The sequence below is a fragment of the Quercus suber genome, unplaced genomic scaffold (assembly GCF_002906115.3).
Source record: "Quercus suber isolate HL8 unplaced genomic scaffold, Cork oak 2.0 scaffold_1, whole genome shotgun sequence".
Lineage (NCBI taxonomy): Eukaryota > Viridiplantae > Streptophyta > Magnoliopsida > Fagales > Fagaceae > Quercus > Quercus suber.
Window position 1 is genome coordinate 544,147 of NW_027069468.1, and position 18,644 is coordinate 562,790.

The 18,644-nt window shown below is 35.7% G+C and overlaps 1 protein-coding gene and 1 pseudogene across 2 annotated transcripts in view; one reads left to right on the top strand and one right to left on the bottom strand.

The window, feature by feature from the left end:
* The first annotated feature begins 2,001 nt into the window (after window positions 1–2,001).
* Window positions 2,002–7,974, top strand: LOC112006589 (2-alkenal reductase (NADP(+)-dependent)-like; annotated as a pseudogene).
* Window positions 7,975–9,060: 1,086 nt separating this feature from the next.
* LOC112021754 (acetolactate synthase small subunit 2, chloroplastic) overlaps window positions 9,061–18,644 on the bottom strand; it is a 38,849-nt gene continuing 29,265 nt past the window's right edge. Inside the window, exons 12-13 of one of the 2 annotated variants that reach the window (XM_065771046.1) lie at window positions 9,846–9,970; window positions 9,061–9,427 (exon numbers count right to left, since the gene is read on the bottom strand). In XM_065771046.1, the coding sequence (XP_065627118.1) occupies window positions 9,887–9,970 (84 nt within the window). In that variant the 3' untranslated portion in view covers window positions 9,061–9,427; window positions 9,846–9,886. Of the gene's footprint in view, window positions 9,428–9,595; window positions 9,971–18,644 lie in introns of those variants that run through there. The other variant, XM_065771025.1, reaches the window with a different exon arrangement.

Below are 18,644 nucleotides of genomic sequence, written 5' to 3' on the forward strand. Positions count from 1 at the left end.
AGATTCCCGCCTAGAGTCAAAACGCTCCTCCCTCCTATGTCCCTGCTAGATAAAACAAAGTCCAGCAATTGATCCTACAAATCCACTGGACCTGGAATACCTGGGCTCGTTTCCATTTGAAATTTCTAAACTTAGCTCCCTTCAAACCTACTACTTAGTGGATTTTTCAACAACCAATGCCAATTGTGCAGGGTAAAAAACAACCAACCCAGTTAAAGACAACTAATTTATATTATGAGACTAATGATAATCCATAATGGGATATTTGAACAAGAACAAGTGTATACGTAAAACCACGTAAAAAGGTGGTATTATTCAAGAACAAAAAAATATATATACAAATTTCCTCTCAAGAACAGGTCTTGAAGGTGCTCTCAAGTTCCGTTTTTCTCTCCACCATCTCAATCTAAGTGTTTCTCTAATTTTTATATCCCCTCCTTTTGCTCTCATCTTCCCTTATATTTGCCATACTTTATTCTTAGGGATGTGCTGTCCCTGTACAGTTGGAAGGCTTCCTCCTTACTTTCATGATGATTGAAGACTTTTAGGGGCTACTTGCACTGTTCAGGCTAGTCATCCATCAATAAATGCGACTATGCCAGGCAGGTGATCCCCATTAATATGGAGGTGATTGTTGCTTTACGAAGAAGCTTCAGCAGGATTCCTTGGGTGATTCCGCAGATCCTAGAATCCTTCCTTAGAGGCTTGGGGAGTACATCATCCTCGGTGCATCTCCAATGAGAATGGTGTCCTAGTTTGGTCCGTGGTTCGAGGTTTAACTCATTGAGAGAGACTTGTTATCAGAATGGACCGGTCAACATTGGACCTATTTTCATCCATGGTCCAATGTTACTTGGGCTCAAAAACCATTTCCCTACACATACTTAGTGTAGAAGTGATTCATGCTACCATAGAAGTGCCTCTTAGAAAAAATAAATAAGATGAATTAAATCAAGCAACCGAGAGTAAACTTGCAAAGAAAGAAAAACTTAGTGATTGCTGAAAACCAAGAGGAGAAGCTTAATTCATTGTTCTAAGAAGTGATTTAATCCCACTGGTTAAAATTTATCATTGGTGCAAAATTGACTCTGATTATCACCCCATGATTCAACAACATGCTTTGGTTGTGTGCACTCACAAACCAAGCTTTAATGCACAAAAGTTGTAGGAATTTGTAATAGAGTTAGTAATAGACCAAGGGACTTTATATTGGTCCGCTGAAGAAATTTTAAAGGAAACAAATGCCAACATACCTAATGTTCAAGGATTTTTTTTGCCATTTAGCAACAATTTCGTTATGTAGCATGTTTTTGAAACATTTTAAAAAACTAACATCTCAAGTTTGTTAGACTTAATTGCAATTAAGGAAATTGAGTCTAAAACACTCGATATATGCTCTAGCAGAGGCTGATGTGGATCTTTTGTACATGTGGTTCTCAAGTCTAATACACTCGATTTATGCTTTGGAGAAGAAATATCAAATATTACACATTTGATCTTGAGAACACGGAGAAGAAGAAGAAAGATTTTTTTGTAGGTGGGTTTGGTTTTGCAAGTAGAAATGGAAACAAAGGGATGGATTTGGTTTTGCCATGGGTTGGCTTGGTTTTGCAGGTGACTTCACGGAGTGGGTTTGGTTTTGCCGTGGGTCTCTTCTTCTTCAACCTCTTCTTCTTCTCCTTCTTTCTGCTTTGTTCTTCTTCTTCGTTTCTCATATCAGTAAGACTAAATCAAGTGCATGAGACTAGAGTTCTACGTGTATAAAAATTTCCACATCAACCTTCTAGAGCATCAAAATCAAGTGTGTGAGACTCGATTTCATTCGTTGAAAAAGAGTCTAACAAACTTGAGATGTTAGTTTACTAAAATGTTTCAAAAATATGCTAACTAACGAAATTTAACTAACGAAATTGTTGCTAAATGGCAAAAAAATCCAATGTTCAAAGTCAAACGTGAATGGCAGGTTAGTTTAATTGTCACCTACTACCGGGCTATCACTCTTACTTAACAGTGTTCAACTTGTGTGCGTGTAAGAGAGTAAGAGACTAGCTGCCATTAGTTTAAATTAAATTTGAAGCTTTTCCAACAGTGCCTACTGCAACAAACTGAGCATAAAACAAAACCCAGTTTCTCCATCAATTCCATATTACTCTTTCATCATCTGGGTCTGGGGTGTGTGAGGAGATATTGAGTCATTGTTAATTTACTATGGAGGAAGTGGACAACAAGCAAGTTATATTCAAAGGGTACATAGAGAGACCACCAAAAGAGACAGATATGGAAATCAAGGTTAGCAAGATTAAGCTCAGGGCTCCTAAAGGGTCAGGAGCTATTCTGGTCAAGAATCTGTACCTGTCTTGTGACCCTTTCATGAGGGGCCGTATGCGTGATTTCCAGGGCTCTTACATTCCCCCCTTTGTTCCTGGTCAGGTCGTCATCATCATCTCTTCCACTACTCTTACTGCACTAAATTACATTACCCCCTTTATTCATTTGCTTTGGAATTTTGTGTTATTTCTTATTGTGACATTGATGTTGTTCTTGCCATTGTTTGAGAAATTCAATTTTGCCCACATGCATATCTCATTCGGAAGTTTCATTGTTCAATTAAATTTAATTTGTTATGATAACACCCAAAACTCTAGAAGATTTTGCACAGGAGAAGCTCGTATTGCCAGTAACCTTTGTTAGGAACTCAAACACATGAGATTATTGTTAAAGTGACATCCCCAAGAAATTGAACTCACCTGTAACTGTATTTTACAAATAATGTTTGTTTTTTACAATTATCTTCAAATAGGATCTATTTACGATATTACGGTGTCTCACGAGTAGGGAGTGAATGGACAAAGTTTAGCTACAAAACTGATTTTAACCTAAGACTATAATATTACTTAATAAAATAAATATTACTGCATATTTTAAAAATCTTACCGTTGAATTGCATGTTTTTTATTAGTCAAATTTTATATCAATCGGATATTATTTACTATATGATCTATAAGTTATATATTGTGCATAATTTTAAACTATAAAAATTTGCAATAAAAAAAATTATTGATGACATAACTATTAATTTTTAATTTTCTAGAAATGTTGCAAATATGGAGGATATAAGAAGAAAATGTAATTTAATGGTGAATTCGTCAAAATGCACCTCAAATAAAAAGATAAAGATAAAGATATTGAGTAAGGTTGTAGTCTAACCAATTTTATAATTAAACTTTGTCCATATATTAATAGCCAAAACTTGGAGAAAATCTAATTAGATTTTAATTGGATTCTCAATTTTGCATCATGTATCCCATTTAATTTTTTAATTTTGTATCATGTGAATTATTGAGTATAAAAATCGAAGAATCCAAATCTAATTAGATTCTAAATTAGATTTTAATTTGATTCTAATTTTCTGTCATGTGTTTATATAAGTTTTTAATTTTTATGGCAAGTGAATTATTAGGTGCAAAAACCAAAGAGTCTAAAACCAATTAAATTCTAAATCATATATATATAATGAGAAACCATTACATATTTTAGAAATGTATAGTTTAAAAAAATTGTAAACTAATACCATGTATAATTTAAAACTCTTTTAAAAATATACATACATATATATATATATATAATTATAATCATATAATTGTGATTGTTTTTAATTATACACGTGCATATGCACGGAGCTACACACTAGTAATCCAGTTAAATGTTGAAACACCACTTCCTTATATAAAAAAAAAAAAAAAACTATTGATCATTTTTTCTTGTACTTGTCCTTATAATAGCATGAAAGAATATGGGAGCTTGAGCTTCCATATAGTCTCTCTTGTTTCGAGTATTTGACTTAACATGAAAATTATTTCTTTATAAAAGTCATTTTCTACAATTTCTCAACAATGCTGTGTTTTGATGAAGGCCTTGGAAGGATTTGGCGTATACAAAGTTATAGATTCCGAGAATTCAGATTTCAAGCCTGGTGATTTATTTTCTGGACTTACTGGGTGGGAAGAATACAGCTTAATTTGCAGACCACAGCAGTTTAGGAAAATTCAGCAAGATAATATTCCTCTTTCATACCATGTTGGCCTTCTCGGTATAATAACTTTCTACATTTGATATTGCTTCTCTTTCGCCTAAGCACACAAGAAACATTTAAATATTTTCCAATTGTTTTGACAATGATTTCTTAGTCTCAGTTATGCTTTCTTGCTTACTATGCCTAGAAGTTTCATGCAACAGATGATAATCATAATGGTTTTTCTTGCTATATGTTATGATCCTAAATGCCGTTTTAGGATAAAACTTATATAGGGTGGTTAATGCTGGATTGGGAAAGGATTGAAAAATTAAAATAAATTAGTAGATGACATCTGCCATTGCCCATCATATAACTTCATTCTTTGCCTTTTCCTTTATGAAAATCTTTTGAAATCAAACCATGGAACGTTTCAATTTAGTATTGATGGTCAGGATTTCAAGGACCTATCTGCTTCTCATTGTCCAAGTTCAATATTATCTTCCTGTAAACTCTTTATGATTGTAATTAGATTTTTGTAGTCTGATCACTGATGTTGATAGTACACCAAAACACTTTAGCTGCTCGTTAAAAGGGAGTATGGTCTTATCTTTCTGAAGTAATATATTTTGTGTTCTTTTTTATTATTTTAAATAGTTTTCAACATTAACCATTTTGTCAAGTCATTTGAGTTACTTATTCTAGGGAACTGGTTGGCTCATATTATGACAAATGCATAATTGCAAAAGGTATAGTATTTTTTTTTATTCTAATTAGGGGCATGTTAAATTGATTGTTCATTTGATAAAACACGACACACAATCTGTCTTTTCTGAATATGTTAGTGAAGCGCTAGTTCTGTGTGCCGTGTCTATGGTTCTTGCTCAATTTGTGAATTCTTTTCCTTTATTGACACAATGACTCATTATGGCACCTTTACTTATGTTGACTGAGTAGTTAAACAAGTAGAGAAACTTTCAACATGGTTATGTCTTAGGCCCTAAACAAAATTGTTCAAATTAACTATGGCTCTGCCTATTAATGTGAGTCCTAAAGGACCTAGATAATTTGGCCAAAGATCTTCATTCTTCATATCAACAGGACAGCTCTTATCATGCACACTTCAACAGTCAGACTGATCTAGCTGTTTTAAATTAATAATAATAATAATTCATTTGCTGTACATAACCTTTATCATATGATTGTGATGATGTTTGCTTTTATAAAATGGATAAAATCAATTTCCAGAGAGGGCTGGCATCATTGGACCACTTCTAACAACCAGTGCAGCTTCAAATTCACATTTTCTATTTTGCAATAGAAGATACTACATTGATTTTCTATTTGATTCAAACTTCTTAGCAAGTGTTTTCTTCAGTATGCTTTTCTTACACAGTTTATATTTGATGGTTCTCTCCAAATTTTGTTCTGCCCAAAGAAAGATGTTAGGTTCTAAGGTCTTAGGATTTTATGTATTTAGAACTCTAATTTGTAATGTTGGCAAACCATGATCAAAACATTGTATTTAGTCTTATTTAGACTTGCTCAAAGTTGGTTTAATATTGTAAAGTTGGAATCGAGTGGCTGCAGAAGTACTTGGGACTCTCGGCCTGGCTCGATCGATCGAAGAATAGACTCGATCGATCGAAAATCGCACAGGTTGAATTTCTGCAGAATTTCCAACTCAGCCCTACTTCATTAAACGTTTAGGGTTTTATGTTTTTACCCTAGGTATATAAACAAAACCCTAGCCAAAGGAATTCAAGAAAGAAGTAGTCCGTGGATTCGGAGCCTGCGCGTGGTCGTGTCAGGAAGTTCTACTGGTGGGTAGCATTAGGAAGTCGAGCGGGGAGCTTGTAGTCCTTTTGTACGAACTTCAATTCTTTCATAGTGAATTCAGGTTAGCCTTGAGGATCGGTGGGTCAAATCCTCCCCAGGTTTTTACCGTGTGGTTTCCTGGGTGATCATATCTTGTGTTATTTATTTTCCGCTGCTTTATATCTTGATATGATTGTTTGGATTGTTTTAACCTAGAATTGCTTAATTTGACTAAGTAACAACTTGGCTAATTAATCTAGGCTACGCAATCTGTGTGTGTTTAAGGGGTCTAAATTCCCAACAAAAGATGTTGCAGTGAGGCTTCATGTCAACCCTTTGGCTTGATTAGGAGTTATAGTAATCATAATTCTAACACTGATCCTCACATGCTGGACCAGATTCCCTCCAAATTAGTGGAGCATAACACTAAAATATTTTATTGAAATGGAGGAATAGAGAGTAGACAAGTTCAAACTCAAAAAATTTCTCTAATACCATGATATATTACTAATGATCTTAAAATCTTAAGCTTATGGGAAAGGAAAAATTTAATCATTTAACTATAACTCTAACATGGACCAAAAAACCTCTGCTCAAAAAAGAAGAAGTTACTTGCTTACTTGTTGATGCTGTGAAAAGCCACGACAATTAGTTGATAGAGGATTCTCAAAATTATTGTGTATAAACTCTGTTCTTTGTAAATAAAAAGGCTCTATATTCCTTTTTGGAAATAAAAATTTAAAATTCTTCAAAGAGTAACGATTATCACACACTCCTTATTACACACTCATTGTACACACTACCACACGGATTGAAAATCATGTTTTTTAAAACATGATTTCAATGAAAATTGTGAAATCATAATTTAAATTTTAACTAAAATCATGTTTTAAAAACCCAATTTCAAAGGGAGTGTGTACGGAGCGTGCAATAGTGATTGTGTAATAAGATTTTCTGTTCTTCAAAATATGGAGATAAATTATTTCATAGTAAGATTGTGCTTTAGTCATCTAAAGTAGTACTAAGAAGATTTTTTATTGGATACAGGCATGCCAGGTTTTACTGCTTATGTAGGATTCTTTGAGATCTGCTCCCCTAAGAAAGGGGAATATGTCCTTGTCTCTGCAGCTTCTGGAGCCGTTGGTCAGCTTGTTGGCCAACTTGCGAAGTTGCATGGTTGCCATGTAGTTGGAAGTGCTGGCACAAGCCAAAAAGTAAGTTTCTTTTCTTTTCCTTTCTTTTAGTAAAAACATTTTAAACAAATATGTTTTATTAGGCTTTTCTGTAGATGAGATAGACTCTTCACTATATGATTAATCAACTCCAATAAACAAAATAACGTAAATGAGCCATTTTAGGTTGACCTTCTCAAGAATAAGCTTGGATTCGATGAAGCTTTAACTACAAGGAAGAACTAGACCTTGATGCAACATTGAAAAGGTTAATTATTAGTTTTTTTCCGTTCTATATGTCATCTTTTCTTTTCTTTTTTCTTTTTTTTTTTTTCTTTTTTCTTTTTCTCATTGAAATAATATGGTTACAATTTTCTCTCTTTTCTCTGGCTGACTAATCTAATAGGTACTTTCCACTAGGCATTGACATCTACTTTGATAATGTGGGTGGAGAGATGCTTGATGCAGCACTTCTAAACATGAGGATTAATGGCCGAATTGCAGTTTGTGGGGCAGTGTCCCAGCAGAGCCTCTCTAAGCCACAAGGGATTCACAACCTGTATAGCCTCATTATAAAGTCCATCAAAATGCAGGGATTCCTGCAGCACAATTACTTGCACCTATACCCACGCTTCATGGAACATGTTATCAGTTATTACAAGCAAGGTAAAATTTTTTACATTGAAGACATGAACGAAGGTTTGGAAAGTGCTCCAGCTGCCCTTGCTGGGCTCTTTTCTGGAAAAAATGTTGGTAAGCAGGTCATTCGGGTAGCCTCCCAATGAGTGTTGCCTAATGTGACATTACATGACAAAGGTGTATTGTGTTAATGCGACATTCCGTGACAAAGGTGAAATGTGCTTTAGGCTTTACGATGAATCATGAATGAGACATTCAACAGTGCTCTAATTGAAATACCCTTGTATGAATCATGATTGAAACATTTGAAATAAATATCTGTGATTTCATTCAGAGTTTGTATCTAGCTATGTATTTTATTTGTTTTTGTCAATGTCCATTACAGCATTCAAGTCGTCACCGACCAAATAGCACTACTTGTTTTAGGAAAAAGAGTATCTGTGAAATCAGCTTCCATATTAATGTATGGCCAATCCATTGAGAAATTGCCTCAGATTCCAATTGTGATTTAAAAAGTAAATTAGATTTCCAAGTTAAAAAAAGAAAAATTCATTTGAGTTTCTTTGGTATGGAAGGAAAGACTATTCTTTAGTGATGAAAGAAAGTTTATTCCTTGGTATGAGAGGAAAGACTATTCCTTGTGGTAGAAGAAAAATCTATTCTTTATTAAAAAAAAGTAACGAATTCTTAATTCAAGAGGAACTAGAAAAAGAATCTTATAAATAGACAAAAATACAAAGAATTTGATGACTTCGGCTTTGGCTTTGGCCCAAGGGTCCTCCTTTTGGGAAGAGGAAAAATAGAACGTGAAACAAATAGAGAATAAAAGGGATTTTCATTTGCGAGGAACACAAGAGAAAAGAGAGAGTAAGGGGCTACCGCCTTCGAATAGACACAGAGAGTGCACAAGAGCAAAGAAAGAGGAAGCCGCACAAGAAAAAAGAGAGAGCTACCAAGAGTGAGCTGTTTTGAGAAAAGAGAACAGTTAAGAGATAGTTGTGTGTGGAGAAGAAAATAAAAATGAGAGTATTGTTTTGCCACCTTTGAGAGAAATAATTAGTGTGTAAGAAAAAAAAAATAAGAGAGATTTTTTTTTAGTCATAAGACATACACAAGAATTATTGTAATTAATTTGATAATAGTGAAATTATTCAAAATTTGTCCCGTGATTTTTTCCTTCAAGGATAAAGAATTTTCCACGTAAATATGTGTTTTTGTGTGTGATTATTATTTTGAATTGCTAATATTGTTGATAATATTATTTGGAACCCAACACAATGTTGTATTCTATATGTATTATTTTTACTTTGTAATACTCATTTCCCCAAGGAATTTGTGAAGAACAAAACCCACTTTTGAGCGGGACATGTAGTAAGTTGAATGACAAAAAGCTGATTGAATAATGCTAGGGACACAATATTTTCACCACAATTTCAAAACAAATTTTAAAATAACAAATTTGTTAGTAATAGGCCAAATAAATACGCCAAATAAATGGACAAAGCAGCACTCCCACTAGTTGAAAGACAAAGGGATTTGAGCATTACTTCGGGCTGTGCACATGCCTTCTTAACTTCCATTAGAGGAACCACAGTGTGCCGTTGATTTTGATACAACCGTTTGTTTGAGGGAGAATCAATTATTGACCATTGACCTCTCAAACCACGACTACTGCCTCTCTAATCAGCTACATGCAACATCTCTCACATTGTGTGAATCCCATAAGTGGGTGGAGATCACAGCAAGAGAAAATGCAAATGTCTTAGAAAACACTTCTGAATGGAATCTACAAACAAATCAATGCCAGAATGGATCAAACACCAAAAAAGAAATTAATTCAGTTCAGTTGCCTTAAGCCTAAATTTGTATAATATAATAATATGGCTACCAGGGGAAGGTTGAAGCCTTCAATGATAAAAAGACAAACATTACGAAATAAATAAAAAGATAGCTCTTTGAGGTAAAAGAACATCTACTCATTTCATTCTTATCACAATACATATGTTTAGTTTCGTAAAACACCCGGGAAATATTAAGTTACGACAAGCACCATATTTATCTGTTGATTGCTCTCCAAAGATACCTAAACACTGGAGAAGCCAAATTCGCATCTTTTCCTTTACTCTCTAATTATAATTAAAAGATAAAAGGCCAGCAAGAAAAGAGTAATCCATTTAAAGGCAACAGAAGATAAACTTGCTTACGATGCTTCACCATTATATTATATAACTCAGCAACTCGAGCATTACAATGGAAGAGGATAGCCACGGAGGTATGTGGAATCTACACCCGACTCTCGCGCCAATGCCACCCTCCCTGTCCGTGCCACCTTCAAGAAAGAGGAAATTAACTTGTGACCAAAGAGAGAGAGAGGGAAATTAAATATAAAAACATAGGCATAATTGTTTTGACATTTAGTTATCCTTTTTGTTTCTTTTCCCCTTTTATCTACAATATAAATTGTATACCATCTTTTTCTTTCCTTATTTACATGCTCCTGCATTACTCGTATTAATTATCTTTTCTTTCACTTATTTAGCTGCTCTTTTATTACTCCAACTTTTATCATTTCATACTTTTTTTCCTCAAATATCTCAATCTCTCATTTATTATCTTTCCATTTGACATTTGGTTATTACTTTTTCCCTTTTATTAGCATCTTCATTACTTTACATTCTTATTTTTATTACTTCCATTTATTTTAATCTGCAAATCCTTCAAACTCTTTATTCTTTTTCTCACAACAATTTTGACTTTATGGTTTTCTTTTGTGTTAATCAAAAAAATTTAAAAAAAAAAAAAATTATTTGATAGTTACAACAAGGAAGAGGGATATGATCCCTAAAATGTCTCCATCAGAAACACCAGAAAGTGCCAACTAGTTGAACTACAAGACTTTTGGCAAAAAACAAAACTTTTATTTAGCTATAGTCTTTTATTATTTCTTTTTCTTTCTTTTTTTCTACACAAATTCCTCAATCTCTTCTTTAGTTTCTTCTCAAACTGGTTTTAATGTTCTTTTGGGATTCTTCATTTTAGCTGTACTTGGGCCATTGCAATGGGACAAGGATTGCCTTCTTTATAATAACTGAAAAAGGAATAGAATTGCTATTGCAAGATATTTACATTCTAAAGATTTTGTTCTTAATTCTTATGTATACACTTAAATTTATAAAAAAAAAAAACATAATATTAATAATAAATTTCTTTTTTAAAAAAATTTTTAAAAAAAAAAAAAAAAAAAAAAACTTTCTTTATACACATCTAAATAATTAGTTAAAACTTTCGTGCCCACAACTGTTCAACTAAATCATAGTTAGAAATATGAAGGATAGAATATGTATAGTACCAAATGTACGAATTTAAAAATATGGCATAAAAAACATAAATGAAAAAAATAAAAATAAACGTATGTACAGGTGCAAATACGAAAGAGAAAATGACTATCAATGCCAACTTATTTCTTTGATTTTATTCCAATTTAATAGCATACTTTTGTATCTTAATATAATTTTATAAGATGTTATAAAATAAAAAAAAAAAAAAACAGATTAATGAAAACAATTAATATATTTAGCTTCTTTTCCATATTTAGTTGTGTTTTCAAGTAAAATATATAATAAGTTATTGAAAACGATGATATTTTCATATATTAATTCATTCACTTACTTAGCCAAAAAGTATATGTATCAAAATAACAAAAAGTATTTATGGTCTCATATTATTATCATTTAAAATGATTTAATCTTTTTTTTTAGTTTAAATGTAATATAAATATACGTATTATAAATGGCAATAAGATCTAATAACTCAAATTATAGGAAAAACGTGGCAGATAAAAGAATTGAAAATTATAATAAAAAATGTGAAAATGTGAAGTTTATATAAATAGCAAAACCTGATATTAATTTTTGTAATTTCATGGACATTGTCGTATATAACCTTTACAAAATAAATATTAATAATATCAATAAAAGTTAAGTCAAGTGGATAAATTTAATTATAGAAATTGTGTATGTTTTCAGAGTACTTTTGTAGAGTTATATACATATAATATATGGTATAGTTCATAGATTTCACCAACTATAAACTAAAGTTACATCCTTTAAAAGTTAACATGACTTTTGAGTGAAGTTGTGGTGTGTCTTTGTGTTAAAACCCTTTGTTTCTCAAAAAAAAAAAAAAAAAAAAAGACTTAAGTTAGTAACAACAGTCAAAGAACATTTTGACCAACTTCTAATTGGCTGATTTACATTTTAAATTACTAATGAGAATTAGAATGTCTCTAATCATAGTTACTAAACCCAGACTGACGCTAACCTTAGCCAATTACCTGGAACAGAGGTTTGAGTCTTTTTTTTTTTTTTTTGGTTGATAAGAAAAATATATATATACGAAAGGCTACTCTATGCATGAAAAGCACAGAACAAACCCAAAAATTACAACAACGAAAAAGTAAAAAGGAGAAAAGACATAAAAGAGAACCAAACAACAGATTAATTACAAAAGAGAAGAAGGCTAAGAAAATAAGGGAGAAAATCACTAGTCGTGATACCCAAACTCGAGACCAATCAAACAGAGTTCCACTAAAAGAAGCAAGCATCTGATCACCGAAACTATCCAAATCCTCAAAAGTCCGCCGATTCCACTCCTTCCAAAGACACCATAGTAGGCACGACGGAACTAAATTCCAGATCTAGGACAAATGTTTTCCCAACCAATTCCACCAGCCAAAAAGCAAATCTGGAATTGATCTAGGTATGACCAATAACAATCCAAAAGTTGTAAAAACAAAGCTCCACAACCGATGAGCAATCTCACAATGAAGAAGTAAGTGATCCACTGTCTCCCCATAGCGACGACACATAATGCACCAATCCACAAAATCCAAGCCCCTCAATCTCAAGTTATCACCCGTTAGGATCTTATTCCACACTACAGACCAAACGAAAAAAGAAACACATCAAGGGACCTTAACTCTCCATATACCTTTTCAAGAAAAGACAACTGAGAGAGAATCTCACAACTTGTTATAATACGACTGGATGTCAAAATCCCCATTAGGCTTCAACTTCCATCTCATTCGATCTCCAACGTCCATTGAAGGAATATTGGCTCCCAAGATACGAAGAAAGTTCAGCCATACATCCATCTCCCAATCATTAAATTCCTGAATGAAACGAACATCCCAACTTCTCTCCCCCACCCCAGCCTTGTCAAAGAAGCTTCCATAGATGCCCCCTGTCAATAACAATACCATACAGCCTCGGGAAAGCCAATTGGAAAGGTTGATCCCCATACTACCCATCCTGCCAAAATCTCACTCTATTCTCCATCCCAACAACAAACTGAGTATTTTTGCTAAAATCCTCCCAACCCATATGAATACCTCTCCACAAACCACACTCATGAATTCCTCTACCTAGTTTAGAAGTCCATCCCCCCACTCTTCCCCAAACTTTGAAGTTGTCACCCTTTGCCATAGCCAATTCTCCTCGTTCTTAAACAGCCACAACTAGGGCTGTCCATGGGTTGGGCGGGTCGGATTTTTGCCCAACCCGCAACCGACCCGTAACAGTAACAGATTCGTCAATTCGGGTCGCCGGCGAGTGGTGGTCGGTTTTGGGGAAACCGATCTCACCGGAATCCTTCGAAACGTAGCAAGATCTCACTAGATCTGGCGAGATCTTGCCAAATCCATCCAATATCTAGTGAGATCCCGTCAGGTCCGGCGAGATTTCTACCAAATTGTGATGAGAAATCACTGGTTCGGCTAGATTCGGTGTTTATTGTGCCAGAAATCGACGAATTTTAAGTGAAAAAGGGGCCGAAATCTAGAAAAAGGGGCCGAAATCTGGAAAAAAAGTGGCCGGAATCTTTAAAAAAAAAATGACTAGAATCTAGAAAAATGGCCGAATATTGAATGGACTTTGGTTCAGGTCGGGTTTCACGGGTTTTGAACTGAAAAACCGATAACCAACCCGCTGGGTGTCAGGTTAGCAAAGTTAGAAACCACGTCCAACCGCCGGAGTCGTCAAATCGGGTGGCGGTGGGTCGAACGGGTTGGGCGGGTCGCTAGACTGGACACCCCTAGCCACAACCATTTCCCCAATAAGGCCTTATTGAAAGTAGTAAGTTTCCCTATACCTAAACCACCATTGGCCATAGGCACACAGACTTTATCCCATCCTACCAAATGAGTCTTGTCATCACCCCCACAAAAAGTCCATTTGCAACTTTTCAATTCTATTAGCCACATAAGTAGGAATGGTGAAGAGTGATAAAAAATATGTAGGAAGACTAGATAACGTACTCTTGAGCAGCATCAATTTACCCCCCTTAGACAAATACAACTTCTTCCACCTAGCCAAATTCCACTCGATTTTTTCCAAAATAGGATTCCATATTGCAGGAGATTTATGAGAGGCCCCCAACGACATGCCTAGATAAGACATAGGCAAAATTCCAACCCTGCAGTCCAAAATTACAGCCAAGGCATGCACATCATCTACCTCCCCTATTGGAACCATTTCACTTTTCAGCATATTGACCTTCAAACCTGTAACAATCTGAAAATAGAGTAACAATCGAATATGAAGAGTAACAATCTGCATCACAAAATAGAATAGTATCATCTGCAAACAATAGATGTGAAACACATTCTCCACCACCCCTCATACACTCAACTTTAAAACCACGGAGTAAGCCAGCACCCTCCACTATTCTCAACATCCTACTGAAAACCTTCATCACAATCAAAAACAGCATAGGAGATAGCGGATCCCCTTGTCTCAATCCCCCTGAGCTACCAAAAAAATCAGCTGAAAACACATTAATCAAAACAGAAAACTGAACTGTAGATATACAAGTGTGAATCCACTTACACCACTTCTCCCCAAAGCCCATTCTCTTCAACAAAACAAATCCAAGAGAGCCTTCCAATTCACATGATCATATGACCCTCGGAACCCTACTCTTCACTCGACTATCAACACATTTGTTCGCAATAAGAACCTAATCAAGGATTTGTCTCCCACTCACAAAGCTATTCTAAGTCTCAAAGATCAACTAATCTAAAACCACTCTCAAATAATTTGCCAAAACCTTAGCCGAGATTTTATATACACTCCACCAAGTTAATAGGTCGAAAATCTCAAATATTAAAGGCATCATTCTTTTTTGGAATTAATGCAATGAAAGTAGCATTAAGAGATTTTTCAAACTTACAATGTTGAAAAAACTCTTCAAAGACTGCTAAGACATCTTTCTCCCCTACTCTCCAACAATGATTATAAAAAGCCATAGTAAAACCATCTGGACCTAGAGCTTTGTCCCCTTCCAAGCTCTTACAACCTGAAAAATTTCCTCTCTCTCTAACTTCCTTTCAAGCCAAACTCTCTCCATATCCCCAATACAATCAAACTCCAAACCCTCCACAAAAGACCTCCGCCCCTCTAGCTCCTGATACAAAGTTTTATAAAATTGTACTAACTGAGCAGTTACCTCAGATTCCTACTCAAAAACCACCCCATCCACCTCCAAGATTCTCAAATGATTATACCATCTATGGGAGTTTGTCATCTTGTGGAAGAACTTGGTGCTATTATCTCCTTCCTTAATACATAACATCCTAGATTTTTGTCTTCAAGAAATTTCTTCAAAAGAAAGATGATGTTTCACCTTGGACCTCAAATTTACCCTATAACATTTCTTCCCATCAATGAGTCCAAGCTCCCAAGCTCCCCTTCCTTAGCATCTAAATTTTTCAACTCCTCCAGCAATTGTTTCTTATGACGATCTACATTACCAAACTCTTTACAATTCCACTGAGTTATGTCCTCTTTCAAGGCCTTCAATTTTTGGCGAGCACAAAACTAGGCGTACCTACAAATGAATGCCAATTCCACCAAGATTGAACTCTATCTACAAACCCATCTATCTTCAACCACATGCTCTCAAACCTAAAAGGAATCTTCCCCTCGCCATTTCCCCCACCTCCAAAAGAATTGGACTGTGATCTTAAATGGGATAAGGTAAAATCCTTTTAATAACATCTAGGTAGTGTTCCTCCCAATCATGCATAATCAAAGCTCTATCAATTCTAGATATCAATGGTTGATCTGTACCACCAGACCAAGTATAGCTACCACCTTCCAGTGGCAAGTCAATCAAATTAAGATCCTCAATAAATTCAGAGAATCGCTCCATAGCCAAAGTCAAACGTGTCCCACCCAAATGTTGACTTGGAAACCATACAATATTAAAATCCCCAAAACAACACCACGATATCCTCTAGTATTGCTGAATACCGACCAACTCATCCCACATGTATCCCCTCTCGTTGTTATCATTGGGGCCATAAACCACTGAGCATGCCCATATAAAACCATCCACCACCACTTGCCATTTAACTAATACTGAGAAAGTACCAACCATAGCCCCCATCTTTTCCAAAACCCTCTTATCCCACATAATCAATACCCCACCAATAGTCTGATCCGCCTCTAAAGCAACCCAATCCACATACAGGCAACTCCACAAACTACAAGCCATCTGTCTATCCATCCTAGCAATCCTTGTCTCCTATAAACAAACTACATCACACTTCCACTCCCATAACAAATTTTTCACTACCAGACGTCTCTGAGAATCATTTAAACCTCTTACATTCAGTGAAATCATTTTTAGCTTCATAACAACAAAAATCTCCCGACTACTGCCACAAGCACCAATTCAACATTCTATCTCCCATCATAATTCACTAAAGAGACCAAATTTCTCAGCTCTCTTCTTCCCTTGTTCTTAGATTTAACAACTTTTCAACCACCAATGACTTCCCTATGTAACACATTGGCTGCCTCCATCTCAAATTCCAGTCTTTGTAAAAGAGCGATGCATAACTTCTCATGACGGCTCATAGAAAGCCCAACCAATTTACTGAACCCGGGAATTCTATGTTTCATCCATCCAGAAATATTCAACTTAGCCTCAAGACTCAAAACCTCAGTGACCACCTCCTGTTCTACCGAAGTAGTCAACCCATTCAGAGCAACAATCTTTAGAGGAGCACAATCTGAAAATTCTTCGCTCTCACCAAAACCTACTGAGAGAACAATTGCATCTTCCGCAGAAAAGAACTCCCTAGGTAGGCTAAGAGAATCAACATGAAACACTACATTCCCCCCCCCCCCCCCCCCACCCACAACCCATATCTCCCAAGCCCATAGGACCAGCTCTCAACAACCCCAAAAGAAGATTGGAGAAAGAAAGGCTAACCATTCGCGCCAAAGGAATGAGGTTCGACGACCATTGAGCTATCAAAACCGACCCTCCATTCATCAACTTGAAGCCAAAAGCGCAGATTCCATCACAAATGACACTTTCTACCAACTTCTAAGGCTTCGCGAGACAGTGTGTCACCTATTCCAGCAAATCTATACTCATCAGAGACACCAAAGGACTCTTTTCATCCTCCTCGGCGTCACTACGAACTTTTCAAGGCTTAGCAAGACAGAGCACCACTTGTGCCGGCAACACAGCACTCATTGAAGACACCGAAAGGCTCTCTCCAGCCTTCTCAGCCTCACCATAGGCCTCTTGAGACGTCACAGAGCATCGCATCACCTATATCGGCGAAATTTTGCTCATCAGAGGCACCGAGAGACTCTCTCTAGCCTTCTCGGCCTCAACCCAAGCCTTCTGAGGCGTCACGAGACAACGCACCACCTATACCGCAAAACAATACTCATCGGAGGCACCAAAGGGCTCTCTCCAGCCTTCTCGACACGAGGGGCAAAGGAACATGGCCCTACAAAGTCTTTGGAGCATTCATTTGGCTCAAAAGTGCTTGGGCTTGAGGGACTTGGCCCTAAACTAGAACTACTGAATGTCTGTTGGGCTATCGACTAGCTAGGGCCCAAACCCAACTTACACTTACCATGTTTTGAAAAGGCCCGTGCTACCCACTTAAAGTTTTTTACTCCACCTTTAGGCTTCATTTGGGAGTTTATAAGGGAATGAAATGGAATAGAAACGAATAATTATAAAGGAATGAAATGTATTTAAGTAAAGGAAATAAACGGAAAAGCAATAAGCGGAATGGAATTAAGTGACCTTGTTTGGATGTTCTAAAATGAAGGAGTGGAAATAAATGGAACATAAGTAATTTTGTTTGGAAGTAACATGGAGGCAAAGGAATAGAATCATTTTATGACAATATTATTATTAGACCCTTATTTTAAATTAAAAGGCTAGATATTTAGGGGTATTTTGGGAGTTTTAGTAAAAAATTCATTAAATCTAATTTCATTCCCTCCGATTCCTCCAAATTTTTTGGGAGGATGAAAATTTGAGTTTTTAAGGGAATAGAAAGGAATGAGTGTTCCTTCCTACCTATTACATTCCCTCCCACTTAAATTCTCAAACAAGGGAAGGGGAGAATTTTAGAAAATTATTATTTTCATTCTTTTCCATTCCATTCTATTCCCTCCTCCCAAACGAGGGCTTAGTTCTATCCCAAGAAACTTGCCTCTTTCCTTTCTCAACAACCTCCACAATTAATCCACTCCCCATCCAACATGATCTCCTAATATCACTCCCTTCCCATTTTCATTTGTTTTTGAATTCAAACTAAAACATAATGGGAATTGTTTCCTATTTTCTACCTGGATTTTCTCTCCTAAATTAGCATCCACATTAATGCACTACTCCCTCCTTTCCCCTTCTCACACCACTGTCGTACCAAGCTTGCTCACCAAAATATCCCCCACCTTAGCACTTGTAAGTTTCGGATTCATTGTTAACAACTCCCTTGACCGATTTTGTTGCTTCTCCACCTACTCCTCCTGAATCAGATTCTTCCCTTTATCCTTGGTTGTAAGATGGTGTGACCAAATCACAACCCTTGACTGCACCTGACCCTTCAGGTCTCGACAAAAGACTAAGAGGGATAAAACCCTAAAATTCTCCTCTGTGGTGTTGAAACAAATTTTTCCTGGCCTAAA